The sequence below is a fragment of the Acipenser ruthenus genome, chromosome 34 (genome assembly GCF_902713425.1).
Source record: "Acipenser ruthenus chromosome 34, fAciRut3.2 maternal haplotype, whole genome shotgun sequence".
Lineage (NCBI taxonomy): Eukaryota > Metazoa > Chordata > Actinopteri > Acipenseriformes > Acipenseridae > Acipenser > Acipenser ruthenus.
The window spans coordinates 12,245,402-12,266,278 of NC_081222.1; the positions used below are offsets into that span (position 1 = coordinate 12,245,402).

General features: G+C 45.7%; 3 protein-coding genes across 3 annotated transcripts in view; 2 read left to right on the plus strand and 1 right to left on the minus strand.

Moving 5' to 3' along the window:
* Positions 1-21: 21 nt before the first annotated feature.
* LOC117965604 (queuine tRNA-ribosyltransferase catalytic subunit 1) lies at positions 22-11,378 on the minus strand. Its single transcript, XM_059007053.1, has 10 exons — positions 10,953-11,378; positions 10,335-10,403; positions 9,978-10,116; positions 8,691-8,769; positions 7,425-7,540; positions 6,223-6,361; positions 4,287-4,362; positions 3,218-3,327; positions 2,983-3,067; positions 22-1,720 (listed from the first exon to the last, which is right to left on the minus strand). Exons 1-10 carry the CDS (start codon positions 11,256-11,258, stop codon positions 1,568-1,570), a joined length of 1,272 nt encoding a protein of 423 aa, XP_058863036.1. The 5' UTR covers positions 11,259-11,378; the 3' UTR covers positions 22-1,567.
* Positions 11,379-12,729: 1,351 nt separating this feature from the next.
* On the plus strand, positions 12,730-16,744 carry LOC131705027 (uncharacterized). Its single transcript, XM_059006981.1, has 4 exons — positions 12,730-13,232; positions 14,745-14,935; positions 15,318-15,456; positions 16,012-16,744. The coding sequence occupies exons 2-4, from the start codon at positions 14,770-14,772 to the stop codon at positions 16,358-16,360; spliced, it is 654 nt and encodes a 217-aa protein (XP_058862964.1). The 5' UTR covers positions 12,730-13,232; positions 14,745-14,769; the 3' UTR covers positions 16,361-16,744.
* Positions 16,745-19,431: 2,687 nt separating this feature from the next.
* Positions 19,432-20,877, plus strand: part of LOC117409822 (dynamin-2) — a 66,169-nt gene continuing 64,723 nt past the window's right edge. The window contains exon 1 of the mRNA XM_059006977.1: positions 19,432-19,452. Coding sequence (XP_058862960.1) covers positions 19,448-19,452 — 5 coding nt within the window. The 5' untranslated portion in view covers positions 19,432-19,447. The remainder of the gene's footprint in view (positions 19,453-20,877) is intronic.

Genomic DNA, 20,877 nt, shown 5'->3' on the forward strand with positions numbered 1-20,877 from the left:
ATCGACTGACACGACAAGAAATAAAAGTTTTAAAATCCAAGAGTTTATTTAAAAAACGCATTAAAAACCTGGATCAACCCTAAAATAAAATTCACCTGAATGTGTAATACCAGTTCTGAGCAACAGGTGGCGTTACAACATGGTATAGATCAGGGGAATTAAAAAACAAAAAACAACATTTGAAGCAATATGCTGCGCTAACAGGGGCCCAGGCTGGGGTACACGCGAGACTTTCTGTAAAAATCAAAATCACTTTTACCATTTCGTTTCCCTACTCGGCGCTGTTTGGGAACTGTACGGTGTTCTGAAATTTGTACAGAAATGGTTGCAGATTTTGTCACATATTTGTAAAAATATCGTGGGGTTTTCTTGATAGGGCTGCTGTGTGTGTGTGTCTGTGTGTGTGTCTGTCTGTCTGTCTGTGTCTGTGTGTGTCTGGATCAGTCCCTCAACGCCTCCTCACTGTGTGTGTGTGTGTGTGTGTCTGGATCAGTCCCTCAACGCCTCCTCACTGTGTGTGTGTGTCAGTGTGTGTGTGTGTCTGGATCAGTCTCTCAACGCCTCCTCACTGTGTGTGTGTGTGTGTGTGTGTGTGTGTGTGTGTCTGTGTGTGTGTGTGTCTGTCTGGATCAGTCCCTCAACGCCTCCTCACTGTGTGTGTGTGTCAGTGTGTGTGTGTGTGTGTGAGTGTGTCTGGATCAGTCCCTCAACGCCTCCTCACTGTGTGTGTGTGTGTGTGTGTGTGTGTGTGTGTGTGTGAGTGTGTCTGGATCAGTCCCTCAACGCCTCCTCACTGTGTGTGTGTGTGTGTGTGTGTGTGTGTGAGTGTGTCTGGATCAGTCCCTCAACGCCTCCTCACTGTGTGTGTGTGTCAGTGTGTGTGTGTGTCTGGATCAGTCTCTCAACGCCTCCTCACTGTGTGTGTGTGTGTGTGTGTGTGTGTGTGAGTGTGTCTGGATCAGTCCCTCAACGCCTCCTCACTGTGTGTGTGTGTGTGTGTGTGTGTGTGTGTGTGAGTGTGTCTGGATCAGTCCCTCAACGCCTCCTCACTGTGTGTGTGTGTCAGTGTGTGTGTGTGTCTGGATCAGTCTCTCAACGCCTCCTCACTGTGTGTGTGTGTGTGTGTGTGTGTGTGTGTGTGTGAGTGTGTCTGGATCAGTCCCTCAACGCCTCCTCACTGTGTGTGTGTGTCAGTGTGTGTGTGTGTCTGGATCAGTCTCTCAGCGCCTCCTCACTGTGTGTGTGTGTGTGTGTGTGTGTGTGTGAGTGTGTCTGGATCAGTCTCTCAACGCCTCCTCACTGTGTGTGTGTGTGTGTGTGTGTGTGAGTGTGTCTGGATCAGTCCCTCAACGCCTCCTCACTGTGTGTGTGTGTCAGTGTGTGTGTGTGAGTGTGTCTGGATCAGTCTCTCAACGCCTCCTCACTGTGTGTGTGTGTGAGTGTGTCTGGATCAGTCTCTCAACGCCTCCTCACTGTGTGTGTGTGTGAGTGTGTCTGGATCAGTCTCTCAACGCCTCCTCACTGTGTGTGTGTGTGTGTGTGTCTGGATCAGTCCCTCAACGCCTCCTCACTCCAGTGTGATGCCCACTGATGCCAGCGCCTCCACGGCCCAGCTCGGGTACTTCTCCTGGCTGCTGTACATCCTCTCCATGAAGCGGCGCACGAAGGCAGGGAAGCTCTGCTCCACGATGCTCTGCCGGACCGAGCGCATCAGAGACATCTGAAGAGAGAGGGAGAGGGAGAGGGAGAGGGAGAGGGGGGGAGAGGAAGAGGGGGAGAATGGGAGAGGGAGAGGGAATGGGAGAGAGGGAGGGAGAGGGAGAGAGAGAGAGGAAGAGACGAGGAGAGGGAGAGGGAGGGAATGGGAGAGACGGGGAGAGGGGGAGAGAGGGAGAGACAGGGAGAAGGAGGGAATGGGAGAGGGGGAGAAAGGGAGAGGGAGAGAGACAGAGAGGGAGAGGGAGAGAGAGAGACGGGGAGAGGGAGAGGAAGAGGGGGAGGGAGAGAGAGAGAGAGAGACGGGGAGAGGGAGAGGAAGAGGGGGAGGGAGAGAGGGAGGAAGGGAGAGGGAGAGAGAGGGGGGGCTGGTAAAGACTAGCGCGGACAATGAGAAACACGTGTGTGCATTTTACTGCTGTTAATGACTAGGGCAGGGGTGTCCAATCACCGTCCTGGAGGGCCTTTCCACAAGCACCACTACACACATGAAATACCCAGGACCAATTCTGAACTGATCACTTACCACATGGCTAGAGTGAGTTTCTAAGTCTGTGTCGTCCTCTAGTGCCCAACCCTGCAATTACTTGAAGCACCAGACAGGACAGTGTGTAAGAGGTGCAGTGCCACACAGATCCAGATCTGGTACAGGACAGTGTGTAAGAGGTGCAGTGACACACAGATCCAGATCTGGTACAGGACAGTGTGTAAGAGGTGCAGTGACACACAGATACAGATCTGGTACAGGACAGTGTGTAAGAGGTGCAGTGACACACAGATACAGATCTGGTACAGGACAGTGTGTAAGAGGTGCAGTGACACACAGATACAGGTCTGGTACAGGACAGTGTGTAAGAGGTGCAGTGACACACAGATCCAGATCTGGTACAGGACAGTGTGTAAGAGGTGCAGTGACACACAGATCCAGATCTGGTACAGGACAGTGTGTAAGAGGTGCAGTGACACACAGATCCAGATCTGGTACAGGACAGTGTGCAAGAGGTGCAGTGACACACAGATACAGATCTGGTACAGGACGGTGTGTAAGAGGTGCAGTGACACACAGATCCAGATCTGGTACAGGACAGTGTGCAAGAGGTGCAGTGACACACAGATCCAGATCTGGTACAGGACAGTGTGCAAGAGGTGCAGTGACACACAGATACAGATCTGGTACAGGACAGTGTGTAAGAGGTGCAGTGACACACAGATACAGATCTGGTACAGGACAGTGTGTAAGAGGTGCAGTGACACACAGATACATACCTGGTACGCAATGTTGTGCACTGTGATGTGGTGCATGGCAGCCGTGTCACTCTTAAACAAGGCGTGAAGGAAGGCACGGCTGTACCTGGGGGGGGGGGCAGAGAGGGAACAAGAGCTTAATAAACCAGACTCGCTGACAGAGGAGAGAAAGAAGAGAAAGAAAGAGAGAAAAACAAAGGAAGTATTTTGCTGCTGGTTGGAGACCGATGGGGAATGCCCTGGCGATTCCTCTTACCTCCTGCAGGTGGCGCACTCGCAGTCCGAGTCAATGGGCTGGAAGTCTTTTGCAAACTGCTTGTGTTTCAACTGCAGGGAACCCCAGGGGACCAGCGCTGAGCCAAACCTCTGCAACAAAAACACGAAAAACAGCCGTGAGGGCCGAGCTCTCCCCCGACAACAGCGGTGCCTGGGGGACCCCCCTGTGTGTCTTCTACGCTTCATTCCATCTGAGCTCTCAATTACTAAGCCCTTAACTGAACTAACAATTAGTGTAATTACACCTTTTTTTAATTGTTCTCAGCTCCTAATAAGTTGTAGATTTCAAGTTATAAATAACATGTTCAGTTAAGTTGAAATCCCCAATGTTTAAGAGCTGAAAACAATTAAAAATACCTAATTAAGTGAAGTATGAGTTCAATTAAGGGGATAGTTAAGTAATTGAGAGCTCAGTTGGAATGAAAAACAGCAGACACAGGGGTCTCCGAGGACCAGGGTTCAAACTGCTCTACAATATTCATACCTCTCTCTCTCTCTCTCTCTCTCTCTCTCTCTCTACATAACAATTCTAACAGTGAAACTACAAATCCCATCAAGTCTAACAGTGGAACTACAAATCCCACCAAGTCTAACAGTGGAACTGTGTGGAGGCTGTGTGGTCCAGTGGTTAAAGAAAAGGGCTTGTAACCAGGAGGTCTCTGGTTCAAATCCCACCTCAGCCACTGACTCATTGTGTGACCCTGAGCAAGTCACTTAACCTCCTTGTGCTCCGTCTTTCGGGTGAGACGTAGTTGTAAGTGACTCTGCAGCTGATGCATAGTTCACACACCCTAGTCTCTGTAAGTCGCCTTGGATAAAGGCGTCTGCAAAAAAACCCCAAAAAACTACAAATCCCACCAAGTCTAACAGTGGAACTACAAATCCCATCAAGTCAAACAGTGGAACTACAAATCTCATCAAGTCAAACAGTGGAACTACAAATCCCATCATCCCCCAGAAGGCAGTGGTGCCTATGAGACTGCAGGCATGATTATAATGCGTGTTATCTGGCCCGCATGTTGGTTTCAGTTCTGCTGTACGGTACTCACTGCAGTTCTGGTGGGAAAGACACAGTCGAACATGTCACAGCCCAGAGCCACACACACCACCAGGTCCGTCGCGTACCTGAAACGAACAGGAGCGATCGTGAGAACGAGCTTCTCCGCACAGGGACAGCACATCACTTAAACTGAAGCCGCTCTTCTGTTCGGTCAATGAAACTGGCTTCAGGTGAAAGCAGCTGAACAATTATTACTCTGAAGCATCAATGACAATTCCTCATTTTAACAGAACACTGCGGGCTGCAATTTTGACCAGTGGTGCGATTTGGGTCGGCGCCGCGCTTGACTCACAGTCACACCAGGGCTCTGCAGATACTCACGCTAATTCCCTCTCGTTTGGTTGTTAGTAGCTCATTGATCCTAGAATCTCATCAAGCAGCTTCTTGAAGGATCCCAGGGTGTCAGCTTCAACAACATTACTGGGGAGTTGGTTCCAGACCCTCACAATTCTCTGTGTAAAAAAAGTGCCTCCTATTTTCTGTTCTGAATGCCCCTTTATCTAATCTCCATTTGTGACCCCTGGTCCTTGTTTCTTTTCTCAGGTCAAAAAAGTCCCCTGGTTCGACATTGTCAATACCTTTTAGGATTTTGAATGTTTGAATCAGATCGCCGTGTAGTCTTCTTTGTTCAAGACTGAATAGATTCAATTATTTGAGCCTGTCTGCATACGACATGCCTTTTAAACCCGGGATAATTCTGGTTGCTCTTCTTTGCACTCTTTCTAGAGCAGCAATATCCTTTTTGTAACAAGGTGACCAGAACTGAACACAATATTCTAGATGAGGTCTTACTAATGCATTGCATAGGTGAGCATTGTAAAGCTCCGTGAGGTGTGGTAAAGGACATTAAAAAAAACAGCCCAAACCACGGTAAACTCTTCCATAAGGGAAGGCATGCCAGAACGTTATCAATTCACTATCGATGCAGAACCACTGCGTGGGATACCAGAGGTGCTCAAATACTCCAACAGACGCTGCTTCAAAATGCATTTGGTGGCAAAACCGACCGCTGTTTTCATTCGTTCCCAGAACAAAATTTATAAATGGGCTGGATCAAAAAAGACTCAAAGGAAACCAAAGCACGAGTGAAGTCTGAAATAATGAACGCACTTACTGTACAGAAGAGCGTTCCTCTCCTGTCTTTAACAGGGAATGGGAGGGGGGCAGGACGGTGTTCACCGTATAGTGCGAATTACACTTTTGTCTTCCAGCCAATTAATAAAATCATTTTTAACCCATTGTGGTCCTATGTCGGACCTGGTCCGACATCGCAATTTTCCCTTTTCGGTCCAATGTCTGCAAAGACGCAAAAAACAGAAAAAGCTGAGTAAAACATTCAATGGCCGAGTGAGACCGATAGGAGCCGAGAGAAGCCGAAAAAAAAAAGGGGGCGTATCTCATGAATACAGATCGCCCCGACACCACATAGATAACACGGACATAAACAAACAAGATAGCTGCTTCTGCATCCAGCGCTCAAAGAATATCACAGACATTTGCAGAGCTTTTTGAGATGTTATAGTAATAAAATAATGACTTGGATCGCATTATTGAGGAGTTTGGTGATAAAAAGAGTGATCAGGAGATGATTTATCGGTATGCACGACTATGAAGAGGTATGTGAAAAATACAGCGAACAAGGAGCGGGGCTGGAGATGCAGTACTGAGTGTCCTGTTGATATGCAGAGACTTTTAAACCTGTTTTACTGTGGGAAAAAAAATACTTTTAAACAGCGCGTCTAAAATAAACTGCGCGCGTGAAAATAAATTGGACCTGACGCATCTGAGACGCGCTGAGTACATGGACCGCTAAGAGTTAAAAGAAGACCCGAACACACACGCAGGCGAGACATTAGTTGTTCATTTGTTTGCAATGGCTCTCACACGGACTGTCTCGCTGAACCCTACAGAACAGGCAGTGTTACCCGACTCCCATGAGGTATCGAGGTTTCTCCCGGGGAAGGTGGTCTGTGCTGAGGGTCACCATCTTCCAGAAATGCTCCTTCTCCTCCCCGCCGCTCAGCCCCCCGATAGCGAAGCCAGGGACCGCTCTCTTCGTCATCTCTACGGAGCAAAGAACAGGAAAAAAAACATTCCAGCCAAGAATTCTGGGGTTCCAACTAAGAACAGAAACAGTTTAGGGGAGGCTGTGTGGTCCAGTGGTTAAAGAAAAGAGCTTGTAACCAGGAGGTCCCCGGTTCAAATCCCAGCTCAGCCACTGACTCGTGTGACCCTGAGGAAGTCACTTAACCTCCTTGTGCTCCGTCTTTCGGGTGAGACGTAGTTGTAAGTGACTCTGCAGCTGATGCATAGTTCACACACCCTAGTCTCTGTAAGTCGCCTTGGATAAAGGCGTCTGCTAAATAAGCAAATAATAATAAACTATATTCCAGGGCTGGAAATAATGCTCCCGCTGCACAGCGGTTTGATCCGTTCCTGGTTTCACTAGGATTTTAATAACGAGACACATCTGAGCTTGTCACCCACTAATCCCCTACGCTCCCCTGCCTCCAGAGCCCGCTCCTTCTCCACCCTTGCTCCGCAGTGGTGGAATGACCTTCCTACAGATGTCAGGACTGCCCAGTCCCTGACCACATTCCGGCGCCTCCTTAAGACTCACCTCTTCAAACAGCACCTGTAGAACTCCTCTGTTTGTATCCTGGGACACTATCACCCTTCATTTAAATGTGCTTCATTTTGCTCTTACCTGCCCCCTATTTTACTGCATTTAATCCTGTACTTCAAAATACTGTAATCTGCCAAGTGTTTAACCTGTAGTACTTTGTATTTAATCACATCCTGATGTAACTATCACTATTATCTGCTGTATTATTGAATTGTGGTTTGTCACACTTGTACTTTGCTTGAACAAAAGTTATTGTATTTCTTGCTCTTATTGTATTACTTGTATTGTAACACTTGAAATGTATTTGCTTACGATTGTAAGTCGCCCTGGATAAGGGCGTCTGCTAAGAAATAAATAAAAAAATAAATAAAAATCAAGCTGGTAGTAAAACCTGGAATGGGTGACTCTGCTGTGCAACAGGAGTCTGATTTCCGTCCCTGCACTCACTTTGTAACAGTTCTCATACAAATCTCTGAAAGCAGCCCAGTGATTGGCACGCACCTTCCAGACACGTCTTCCTGAGTTCTGGGTCCAGCCCCCCTTGAATGATGGCAAACAGGTTCTGTCTGTCTGGGTTTCCATTGGCCTTGATGCAGCGATCCAACCACCGGATAGATCTGGGGTGAAAACGACATTTAAATAAAAAAATAAAAAAAAACACCTTCGTCAGAAGCAGTTTTCAAAATCTGCAAAACTCGACACGCCTTCACAGGTGCACAGCTGGTGCACCACAAACAGCTTTATCAAGGTCTTCTGCACAAATTCAATACATTTTTAGTGAAAGACAAACAATGGCCTTTGAGTCTTATATTAGCCTTTAGCCTGCAGGGAGCACCACTGTGGCACGCTGCAGTAAACGATGGCTTTGTTAGTCCTCACCTGCTGGAGCTGGTTCTGATATGAGGCTCACAATGCTGCTTGTAACTGTAGCTGTCATTCAGAAATGATCCCGGGTTTCTCATCTCTCAACAGTAAAGGCGTTTCATTATCTACAGCATGCACTTAGAGCACAGGGTTGTTGAGGGTAGGTTGAAACACACGGGTCAGACTTCCACAGTGGCGAGAAGCAGCAGGATTAGAAATTATATATATATATATATATATATATATATATAAGGAATTCTCACATTTTAATGAATCTTTAAGGGAACTGACTCCTAGGTCTGCAGTGCGACACACAGATAGACAGACACATACAGAGACTGACAGACAGACAGACTGACAGACACAGAGTCAGACAGACAGACTGACAGGCAGAGAAAGACAGACTGAGACAGACAGAGAGACAGACAGAGACAGACAGGCTGACAGACAGACACAGACATACTGACAGACAGACAGACTGACACAGAGATAGACTTACAGAGACTGACAGACAGACACAGACAGACAGACAGACTGACAGGCTGACAGAGAGAGAGTGATAGACAGACAGGCTGACAGACAGACACAGACATACTGACAGACAGACAGACTGACACAGAGATAGACTTACAGAGACTGACAGACAGACACAGACAGACAGACAGACTAACAGGCTGACAGAGAGAGAGTGACAGACAGACAGACTGACACAGACATAGACTTACAGAGACTGACAGACAGACAGACACAGACAGACAGACACAGACAGACAGACAGACTGACAGAGAGAGAGACAGACAGACAGGCTGACAGACAGACACAGACATACTGACAGACAGACAGACTGACACAGAGATAGACTTACAGAGACTGACTGACAGACAGACAGACACACAGACTGACCTGTGCATCGCCTCCTCCACACGGGGTCCTGTCACAGTGCTGCTCACCACATCATCCAGCTGCATCATGATATCCGAGCCTGACCACAGAGAGGAGGAGCGAGGCACTCAGGTAAAGACAGTGCAGTCCGAGCTGAACTCACTGTGACCCAAACATCCCACACGCAGGGGAAGAAACCCACACTACAGCGCTGGCCAAACGCTCTGCATCACCCGACAGAACAAACTCACTCTGCTTCATAGAGTCGAATGAAACCTGCCGTTACCTTAACATAATGAATTATTATTATTATTATTATTATTATTATTTATTTCTTAGCCGACACCCCTTATCCAGGACGACTTACAATTGTTACAAGATATCACATTATTTTTACATACAATTCCCCATTTATACAGTTGGGTTTTTACTGGAGCAATCTAGGTAAAGTACCTTGCTCAAGGGTACAGCAGCAGTGTCCCCCACCTGGGATTGAACCCACGACCCTCCGGTCAAGAGTCCAGAGCCCCTAACCACTACTCCACACTGCTTTGTAGTTTTCCATATACTTAATGACAAACTGACATAAACTGAAATAATGTGACATTTCAAAATCTAACATGAAATACTGTACTACTATTCTAAGACTTTTGCAATATCATTTCATAGTTTTATTTTATTACATGATGTTAAATAAAATATCTAAATTATGTTCATATAGTTTGTTTTTTTAATTATATCTCAATCTTAAAATTCTAAGTGATGCTGAACTTTTGGCCATAGCTGCGCCCAGTCCTGGGTTTCAAAACTACCCTCAATTAAGTATATTATTAAAATGACTGGGACCTATAAATTTGAGCATTCAGACCCCTGTGAAATATACTCTGAACTGGGAACACCAGAGTCTGCAGGGTTAGTATTAGGAGTTGTTCATGCAGTTATAGATCAGGAATGGTTTAGTATACAGGGGTCTGTTTTCTATCAAGTACTGGATCTGTCACAGGTACGGTGGACTAAAGAATAACCATACAAATACTTAAACCAGGGATGGAAATAAGACTCCTGCTGCATAGCAGTTTCACCCATTCCAGGTTTTACTACGAGCTTGATTAGCCACAGTGTATAGGCAACAACCCCAGGTGTGTCTTATTAAACCAGGAATGGATCAAACCGCTGTGCAGCGGGAGTCTTATTTCCAGCCCTGAAACAGATTATTAATTCAAAGTTCTGTATAGGCAGTCGGTCGATCTAGACACACAGCTTAGGCTTCAGTGCAGCCCTGTTTCTCAGAGGGTGTGATGAAGGTACCCAGAGAGTTCTGAATGCCGATGGACTCTTCGGGAGTGAGCAGGATCTCTTTGCCGTCGTACGGGGAGCGGAAACGCACCCCCTCTTCCGTCACCTCCGACAGCTCCACCAGGGACACCATCTGGAACCCTCCGCTGTCCTGGGGAGGGAGGGAGCACACACGCACCCACGCACGGACACACACACACACGCTTATTAACCAATAGTGCTGGGACAAACATCCAATTATTCCAACCAACTGTTTCCATAAATCCTGCTGCTCGATGTGGTTCGATACTCTCTGTGCCTCGCATGCAGGCGTCACTGCCCGGCTGACCCCAGAGGACATTCAGAGACTTTAACTGAAGCCCAGCTCACCGTGAGGAGGTTGCGTTTCCAATCCATAAAGCCGTGCAGACCGCTGGCTTTCTTAATGAGCTCAGGACCCTAAAAAAAAAAAAAAAAATAACTGTTGGTACTGCTGGGCTGCATGTACAGTTTTTAAACGCAGATTAAAACAAGCAGATTAGACCCGTTTGAAAACAAGCTGGAATTGAATCATGCAGTTTCTATGGCTTATCTCTTTTCCAATGTTCTGTTTACAGCATCCTGTGCATCATACCTTGTAGGCGAAGTTAGGTATGTTTATATTCCCCAAAAGGTACAGTCATTTTAGCTGTAGGTACACAAGCTTGCTCTCCTTTGAAACCCGTTTGAAGTCCATCCATTTCCAGTCCTGTATTTTTTTTAAAATGCAGGACAGGAATCAATTGCAAAAGGGTCTTCACGGCTTGAAACTCACGCTATCCTTGCACCCGATCCTAGGATTCAGAACTCACTATATTACTGAAATGATCACGTGGCGGGTGCAGTTTGAACAATCAGACCCCTAATAAAAACGTATGTTATTTTTTTTTTTGGTTTTACATCACCCAAAACAGTGTCAGATTAGCGGGTCACCTGCGTGGTCAGCCATGCAACACCACGTGTACATACCGGTCTCATGCCCAGATGGTAGGTGTTGCCGAGGCATATCTGACAGCCGAGCGCTTCCAGCTGGCTCGACGTGATTCCCTTCAGCGTGCCCTGCGTCCCCACCGGCATGAACACCGGGGTGCTCACCGTGCAGTGCGGGAGAGTGAGCTCGCACGCCCGGGCTTTGCTCACCGGACATTCCGCCACTATGCGCAGGGCGAGCGGGGCTGCTGCAGCAGAAGCGGCGGCGGCTATCCCCGCTGCCATGCCAGAGCGGAGGGCTCCTGCACCGGCTACAGAGGCGGCAGACACACCGGGAGCAGCCATGCTGGGGAAAAAAAAGACACGAAAGTAAACACACGTGGTTGGGGGAAAAGAAGAGGGCGGAAGTAAAGCGGATATGCACGCAAGGGTCTCGCTGACGCACGCAACTAATGGCAACGAAAGGTTCCGTGCCCAACACGGCACGGTTTAACCGTGAGCGGTGTCGTTTTTACCCCCCAAAATACGTCGTGCATGTTATATTATTACGACTCGAGGGTTTCCACCTGTCCCTGTTTTCCCTGGATCGTCCTGGTTTTGATGAACGTGTCCCGGGATTGCAATAAACCATCCCGGGACAGTAAGAGAAGAGAACGCTTTTTAAAATATCTGAATCTTACGCTGTCACTGCATCAGACGCACACTATGAATTGGCTGTCGATACTATAAAATTAATATTATCGCAATATAATCGACTGTACGATTTCTAAATAAACTTTTAACACACCAGCGTGACTGCTCTAGATTGAGACGAGAAGCACCCCGAGTTTAAAGATCCCAATTCGTTTGAAGAGACAACGGCAGTCGGTCGGACTCTTTAGAATCCAATCCAGTCAAAGCTAATACATAACGGTGTTGTAGCTAATTATTAAAATATACTTTTCTTCATTATATATATATATATATATATATATATATATATATATATATATATATATATATATATATATAAATCAATATCTGGGTTCTAGAATATATTCTGTTTTGATTCTTAACTCCAGGTGAAGTAAGAATATCTATCTATCTGTCTACCTATCTATCTATCTATCTATCTATCTAAAGGTTAATTGCACGCTGTATTTGCTTCTAACACGATGTCCTTTCATGTGCAACGATGCTGCAATCGGCTGAGGCAGAGACAAGCTCGTAAAGGAATCAATGCAAATATCTCTCAACATGACCTGTTTGCTTTCTGTGACCCGAAGCAGGCGTAACACGGACTAGTCCAATAGAGACGCGACAGTCCATCTCAGAACCCGGTGCTGGAGGACTGGACTCCACGTCACGTTTCAGAACGTCGGGAGTGATGTTCCAAACTATTAACACGATATTCTAGAACAGCAATAAACTGTTAAGAAAAAGTGTCGTGAAACAGCATCGTCACAAAAAGAGCGCCAGACCTTATCAAATACAGCTGTGGACAAAAGTGATGCATCACCTATCAATGTTAGAGCTGAGAGACAATAATAATAATAATAATAATAATAATAATAATAATAATAATAATAATAATAATAATAATAATAATAATATGAACATAAGGCAGATATTTTATTTAACAAAGAAACTACAAAATTATATCGCAAATGTGTGCCAGAAGCCATAATAGCAGTACAGTATTTCATGTTAGATTTCGAAATGTCACATTTTTCAATATTTGTCAGTTTTTGTCTTATTCAGCCAATCGCCGCTCTGCAACACCAGGGTCGAAATGAACCAATTACCCATCAACAATTAAGAAACGTACTTAAAAAAACCCCCCAAAAAAACCTCTTAATCTTGGAGGATGCATTAGTTAGACCTCCTGTCTGTGTTAATTTTAATACCAGATGAAATACACCCATATTTAGCCCGGCGGAGTTTCACATAGACCCTGCACGCAATTTGCAAGGAGCGCAAGTTTACAATCTGTGTACAGAAACACATTAGCAGGCCGCGTTTGATAACCTTCTAAAGACAGGATCGGCTGTTTGCCAAAGTGTCAGGCAGTGTTTGCTCAAGCGCTGGGTGCGATTTACACACGATTCCTGCAAGATCCCCCAGTCTGGATTACCTGCCTGTCAGCGACTCTCGCCTCCCGGATGGTTTCAAACCGGTCGGCACGGTAACGGTGTGTAGGAATTGCGACAGTGAGTTCCTCTGGATAAATACAGATCAGGACTTCAGAAGTACGCTTCAAAACTCAAGCAGCACTTCAATTTTGAACTTTTTTTTTCAACTGGCTGAATCAGGTCGACTATCGCCGCTTCAAGAACTCAAGTAAGTCTTGGATGTTTTTACCTGTGTAGAATTTTATATAACACCCAAATGCACTGTAAGAAAACACATTTTAAACCATAATTTATTTTTAAAATGCTGTTTTATAATGATTACAATACTCTAACTAGTTTAGCAAGAAAACACATCTAAGGAACTACAATAATTAACACTAATATGAAGTATTGTGGCTAAAAATTTAATAAATAAATCCAGTATTATCTTTTTATATTTATTCACGTTATACAGCGATGGACACAAATTTAGCATCACCCTAGAATTAACTTCATGAAGTCGAATGAAACCTGCTGAATAATGTCACGTTAACATATTGAATTACACACCGCTGTGTAGTTTTCCATCTACTTAACGAAAAACTGACAAAAATTGAAAAATGTGATATTTTAAAATCTAACATGAAATAATGTACTACTATTATGGCTTCCGGTAGACTTCTGTGATTTCATTTTGTAGTTTCTTTGATTACGTGATAAATAAAACAGCTAAATTATGTTCATTTTCATGCTATTTCAGGATCCTAGCACCTGCTGTACAAAGAGATGGCCGATAGTGTCTTAATTAAATTAGCAACACACATCCCCCGCCAAATTAAAAGCTATATCCGCGTGATCACGTTCTGTCAGCAGTATGGACACAATGCTATAGAATGAACACGTCACTGTGGATTATTAATCACAATTTAATGTAAGGAAACTCGTGTGATGTCTGGAATGAGTGCGCACGATACCAGCTGCTATGTTAGCGAGCTTCCATTTACCGATTGCATTATTCAACACACCTGTAAACAGGTATCGTTCGACACAGCAATGTAGCGCCTCCTTATCAACAGAAACCAGACGGTGATCGGTTTCCTAATTCTCTGGGGGAAAGCTCAGATAGGGCGATGGTCTGCCGTCAGGAGAGGAGTCAGTTAGCTGTTTCTCACTCGCACCGATGAGTGCCTGTCTTATGTATCTTACCTAAATGCGCGTGCGTGAAGCGGAACTTTGAATACTCTGCTTGCTCTCTGTTTTTTCCTAGCAATATCTAAACGCTGTCAGTTTCTTGCTGGGGGTTTGCATCGTTGTTCCAGACAGTGAACATCCATCTCTTCTACACGAGGTCATATGTGCCCCACTTTATCAATTCCATATCCCCCTGTGCGCTCCAGTCGTGACTGAGGAGCGTGGCGTACAGTATTTAAGTACGACCGCTTCCCTCCGCTATATCCCCACGCACAGGACTTCATCCCCAGTGGCAGAGATTAGCAATCTGGCCAAGTGCTGTAAACTACAGTAAACTACAGCACACTGAAATACTACCAACAAAAGGTAAAGCCTGGTTGTCGGTACTGCCTCCATTATATGGTTTATTATCACGCTGAGTGTGTACAAGCAAACTGAAGAAGTGTATAAATCAATCAGTGACAGCTTTGATAAGATCATTTATTCTATATTTAAGTATCTGTGGAGTTTCTTGCGCTCGCTGCAGTCTCGCTGTGTGTTTCTGCTCCAGCTTCGAGGCGCGGTGAGACTGAGAGATGCAGCGGGGGCAGCGCGCAGAGCTGGCGGAGAGGAGGAACAAGCACGCGGAGCAGAGGCTGAGCCGCAGCCTGAGCTCCCTGGAGCAGCGCTGCGGGAGACGCCTCGCCTTGCTGCAGGAGGAGAGGAGGCAGCTGAGGCAGGAGCTGCTGCAGATACGTACGGGTGAGGAGGGGGCTTCGGCACAGCTCTGGGGGGAAATGTCCAACAGCATTGGAAATGGCGCACGAGCGTGGAAATGTAGGGTCTGTACTGAAATATTAGCTGGTGTTTATCAGCTGAAGACCCCCCTCTGTTCTTGGTGATATTATTATTATTTTACTTACAACCGTCTCACCCGAAAGACGAGCACAATGTTAAGTGACTTGCTCAGGGTCACACAATGAGTCCGTGGCTGAGGTGGGATTTGAACCCGGGACCTCCTGGTTACAGGCCCTTTTCTTTAACCACTGGACCACACAGCCTCCTCATATATAAATTGTGAGACGGGGTTCCCCGATTTGGATTTTCACTTGATTCCCATCTCTTGTCCTCCCATCCCGAACAGAAAAGACCCCCTCTTTGGAGAATCTAGCTGTGGAATTCCGTCCCGACTTTCCCAAACCTCACCTCTTCCGAAAACGCCTCTCGCTCCCGTCCCTGCAGGTGGCTCCCCTGGTGAGCTCCAGAGCAGACTTGCTGGCCAGGTAGGTCTGTTCAAAATTCTAGCTGCTGCAAAACTTTTTTTTGCCAGAGCTGTATTTGATAAGGTCTGGTGCTCTATCTGTGAGCGTCCTGTTTTGAAAGATTATTCAAATGCATTTGGCAAAATACAGACTGAAACTTCACATCGATAATTGCAAAGGGAACAATCAAAAAGGGGCAGCTTTTCTTGATCAATTCAAACTGCTCCCTGTTTTAACAAACTCCTTTCATCAGGCTCCTCGTGTAATCAGTTCTGAAATGACTTCAGACACTTGGAAGTTCTTAATTAACCTTGCGATTTGCTTCAAGGTGTCGCAAACCGCTGTGTGGTTAATTGCGCTTGGATTTGGTTACACGGTAGCGCTTGCTAAAGGCATTTGATGGATTGTTCAAATGCATTTGAAATCATTCAAATGCGAATACTGTGTAATTCATGATTTTGCATTTAAATGCAGATGCACTGGCACTCGAACCCAGCCCTGGTCGAGATCCCAAAGGACTGTGAAACCATCAGACTGGAAAATCCACACTGATTCCTTGGTTTGATATTTAAACAGGAGGCGCTCCTTGATTACCGTCCCAGAGGACTTCCAGAAGAGAATCAACAGCTTCCTGTCCGACCTGGACCTCCTAAAGGGGGGCGTGTCCGAGGAGTGCGTTGCCGTGGCTACGGAGGAGGGGGCTGGGCAGGAGCAGGCGGGAGAGGAAAGGAGAGGGAGGCAGAGGAAGGATTGGGCAGCCGTGCCCCTGGAGGAGGCCCTGAGAGAGGTGCGATACTGCAGATACCTCCGTCACGGCGAGAGACCGGACTGGGAGCGAGAGCTGCGGCTGGAGGAGATCTTCTGTAAGGAGGAGGGGAGGTCGGAGCCGGCTGGGGAGGAGTCGCCCGGTCTTCAACGTGACTAACGTGTCAAACTGAGTCTCCGACAGGCGTTCCGGAATATATGACATCTCCCTGTTTGTCATGATGGGCTAGACAGCGAAACTAAGCTTGAAAAAGGGCTTTATTATCTGTATTCTGTACGTTTTTGTTTTAGATATTTTATAAATTCTATCATCCATAACTGTAGCACTGAATTGAGACATGCTATACATTCTAAGGCAAACAAGTCTTTTTCAATGTCTTTTAAATGTTTGAATGTGTTCAATAAATATCCAGTTGTGTTAATTTAAATGTTTGTGAAATGGTGGTTCAGCCAAGCAGTAAGTGTAACTCCATGAAAAAAGACTTCTCGCCGTGAAGTTTGTATGTACTGATAAGGTGAAAAAAAAAACAATCGAGAAAGCGCATGGATGTTGTCATTTTATAGCAAAAGTCAAAGTCTCTGCAGCTTACAATTCCAGCAACTGTCAGTGACCGTGTGTTATCACTGGCATCAAAGAACACACACACTCTCACACAAATACACACACACACACAGACACACACACATAGAGACTCTCTCTCACACACACACAGACTCTCACACACACACACAGACTCTCACACACACACACTCTCACACACACACAGACTCTCTCACACACACACACACACAGACTCTCACACACACAGACTCTCACACACACACACTCTCACACACACACAGACTCTCTCACACACACACACAGACTCTCACACACACAGACTCTCACACACACACACTTTCTCACACACACACACACACACAGACTCTCTCACACACACACACACACAGACTCTCACACACACAGACTCTCACACACACACACTCTCACACACACACAGACTCTCTCACACACACACACACACACAGACTCTCACACACACAGACTCTCACACACACACACTCTCACACACACACAGACTCTCTCACACACACACACAGACTCTCACACACACAGACTCTCACACACACACACTTTCTCACACACACACACACACACAGACTCTCACACACACACAGACTCTCACACACACAGACTCACACACAGACTCTCACACACACACAGAGACTCTCTCACACACACTCAAACACACACACACACTCTCACACACACACTCTCACACACACAGACTCACACACACACTCTCACACTCACACTCACACACACACTCTTTCACACACACAGAGACACACACACACACAGACACACACACACAGACTCACACACATACTCACACATACACACTCAGACTCTCTCTCTCTCTCTCTCTCTCTCACACACACACACTCTCACACACACACAGACTCTCACACATACACACACAGACTCTTCTCTCTCTCACACACACACACACACAGACTCTTCTCTCTCTCACACACACACACACACAGACTCTTCTCTCTCTCTCACACACACACACACACACAGACTCTTCTCTCTCTCTCTCACACACACACACACACACACACACACACACACAGACTCTTCTCTCTCTCTCACACACACACACACACACACACACACACACAGACTCTCTCTCTCACACACACACAGCTGGTGCTGGAGCCCGTTATCTCTGGTAGTAAACTGCTAGGTTTTATCAGTGCGAGATGTGCCTGGGCTTGCATCAGCCCTAGTGATTAAAGATTATCTCTAGAACAGGCTTCTCCAACTCGATTACATTCACACGATGCACTTGACCTGTAGTGTTTGAAAATGAGCGTGGAAGCACACAGATACGCTAAAGCATAGTAAAAACAAATCTATAGCAAACCGTGGTAAACTATGGGAAATGCACAGGGGGAATACTGCAGCATCAGTGCAAGTCTGACCCTGTGTAAACTTTTAGAAGGGTCAAGGTCCTAAGATAGGAATTGTAAAAGATGGAGCTTGCATTTACAAACAACAAACGACCTTCAAACCAGCCAGATTACACACGTGGGTGGGTCCTGTTGTAGATAGGATTCAATGCACACGCAGACAGCAAGAACGCAGCCACGGGCAAATTAATTTCTGAAAGTAAACTGGGGTAGTTCCTTTAAACGTGAAGCAGCTTCCAGAGGAAGCATTTCATTGTTTTTTTTGGCCGTTACTTGTGGGGAAAATGACCATCCTGTAGAACTTTAAAAATTAAAAACCCAGAAACACTGTGTCAAGGGAACTTTTGTAATGTGTAGCTTTATTGAGACAAGTGTGTGTGCGTTACATGCATTTTGTAATTCTTTCAAACCCCATCTCCCTGCAGCGCAGAGCGATTTATCTCATATGGTAACATAATAATAATTAACAAGATTCCCCCTCCCCTCCCTTCCCCTCTCCCTCCCTCCCCTCCATCCCCTCCCCCCTCTCCCCTCTCCTCCCTCTCTCCTCTCTCCCCTCCCCTCTCCCCTCCTCCCCCTCTCCCCCTCCCCTCTCTCCCCTCCCTTCCCCTCCTCCCCTCCCTTCCCCTCGCCTCCCTTCTCCCCTCTCCCTCCCTCCCCTCCATCCCCTCCCCCCTCTCTCTCCCCTCCCCCCTCTCCCCTCTCCTCCCTCTCTCCTCTCTCCCCTCCCCTCCCCTCTCCCTCCCTCTCCTCCACTCCCTCCCCTCTCCCCTCCTCCCTCCCCTCTCCCCTCTCCTCCCCCTCTCCTCTCTCTCTCCTCCCCCTCTCCCCTCTCCTCTCTCCCCTCCCCTCTCTCCTCCCCCTCTCTCTCTCTCCCCTCTTCCCTCTCCCTCCCCTTTCAAAAAATGTTCAGCTAATTAAAGACTGGAGGAAATGAAAATATGGCCCTGTGTGTCATGCTGTGCCCCCAGAATATACTCAAAATCAAGATCTCAATGAGGCTTACCTGGTAAAACATTTGAATAAATAATAATAATAATAATAATAATAATAATAATAATAATAATAGATATATTTTTTCAGTCTGACATTCAAGGGCAACATCGCCCTCTACTGGCTTCTCGTGAGATAACACTGACTTCCAGACACCGGCGAATCAAGGTGATTGAAATCATGTGCAGGATGTGGGATGGAATGTAAGAGATTTTTAGTTTAGTTCATAACGCGTATTCCAGGATTGCTTGGAAGAAGAACACGCTACACACCGATGAGGTATAACCTGAATTACCATTGATTCTGCAATTAGAGATATCAAAACTATCAGTAATTCAATTCTTGATATGAAAAATGTGTGGATAATGTTATTTCAGTATTATACTACTACGACTGCAATAATAATAATAATAATAATAATAATAATAATAATAATAATAATAATAATAATAATTTTCTTTTTTTTTTGCTAAGCTTTCTTTTGACACATTACCTTATAAAGCTGAAATGAAATTGTTTGGTTGTAAAGGTCACAGAAATAGAGCAACACGCACTGCTTCCCGCGTTGTACTGATGAAAACCCCAGCCTACTATAACACTCCACTACAGGGTGTAATCATGGTATCAAACCAGTTTCACTTCTTTATAACGCGTGTAAACGGCTCCGGAGGGTATCAAACCAGTTTCACTTCTTTATAGCGCGTGTAAACGGCTCCGGTTAGGGCTCTGGACTCTTGACCGGAGGGTCGTGGGTTCAATCCCAGGTGGGGGACACTGCTGCTGTACCCTTGAGCAAGGTACTTTACCTAGATTGCTCTAGTAAAAACCCAACTGTATAAATGGGGAATTGCATGTAAAAATAATGTGATATCTTGTAATAATTGTAAGTCGCCCTGGATAAGGGCGTCTGCTAAGAAATTAATAGTAGATGGACTTCAATCGGTGGTCCTCCGCCGGTTCCCTTGCAATGCCGACTGAGTTTTGATTTTTTTTGCTTCGTTCTGCGCTTCAGGTCCCCAAATGGTTTTTGGACTTCCTTCACCGACCTGTTTACGGTTGCATTTATTTCGTCGTTTATTTCATTCCGTATTATAAATTTGTTGCGTGGCCTCGGACCTTGTGTGCCGTACAGAACAGTTTGGTGTTGCAAAACGCCCTCGAGCAGAAACTCAGCTTGTACGCGCTGAGAATTTCTTTTTTCGCTTTCTTGTTTTCCCAGTCTTGCTGCCTCGTTGTTTTCCAATTAAACGGGGATTCCGGGCTATTTGAAATGTGACTAACTTGCCTTGTTTATGAACCTGAAATATTACTATGTTATAATATTATATAAATATGACGCACAATGTGAATGGACTGTCAATACTATACAGTAGTCATATGATCAAGTATTGGTTGAATACAGCACTTCTAAAGAGAGTTTGCGCTTTTAACAACCAATGCGCGGATAGAGAATTCGTTAAAGCAATATCTGTATTTTTCTGTATTGTGCGTGTGTTTTACTACCAATTTATTGAAGGAAAATAAACACGTTATATTCAGTTATCTTAAACAGATGGATGACGTCATTGTGTGTTATACAATCCCCAAACAATAAAAACGAACAAACCAAAAAAATAATAGATTTCTTCTATCACGTGACGAGCGCAAACAAAAGTCTTGGGAAAAAAAAAAAAAAAAAAGAATCCGCCCGCCTACAAAATCAAA

Bases quoted from the DNA above. Each gene is read 5' to 3' on its own strand.
- LOC131705027 (XM_059006981.1), top strand. From the start codon at position 14,770: ATGCAGCGGGGGCAGCGCGCAGAGCTGGCGGAGAGGAGGAACAAGCAC. The intron at 14,936-15,317 runs GTGAGGAGGGGG...CATCCCGAACAG, and splicing joins GCTGCTGCAGATACGTACGG to AAAAGACCCCCTCTTTGGAG. The intron at 15,457-16,011 runs GTAGGTCTGTTC...ATATTTAAACAG, and splicing joins AGAGCAGACTTGCTGGCCAG to GAGGCGCTCCTTGATTACCG.
- LOC117965604 (XM_059007053.1), bottom strand. From the start codon at position 11,258: ATGGCTGCTCCCGGTGTGTCTGCCGCCTCTGTAGCCGGTGCAGGAGCC. The intron at 8,770-9,977 runs GTACCTTCATCA...CTCTGTGGTCAG, and splicing joins CGGCATTCAGAACTCTCTGG to GCTCGGATATCATGATGCAG. The intron at 4,363-6,222 runs GTAACACTGCCT...TGTTCGTTTCAG, and splicing joins CGATACCTCATGGGAGTCGG to GTACGCGACGGACCTGGTGG.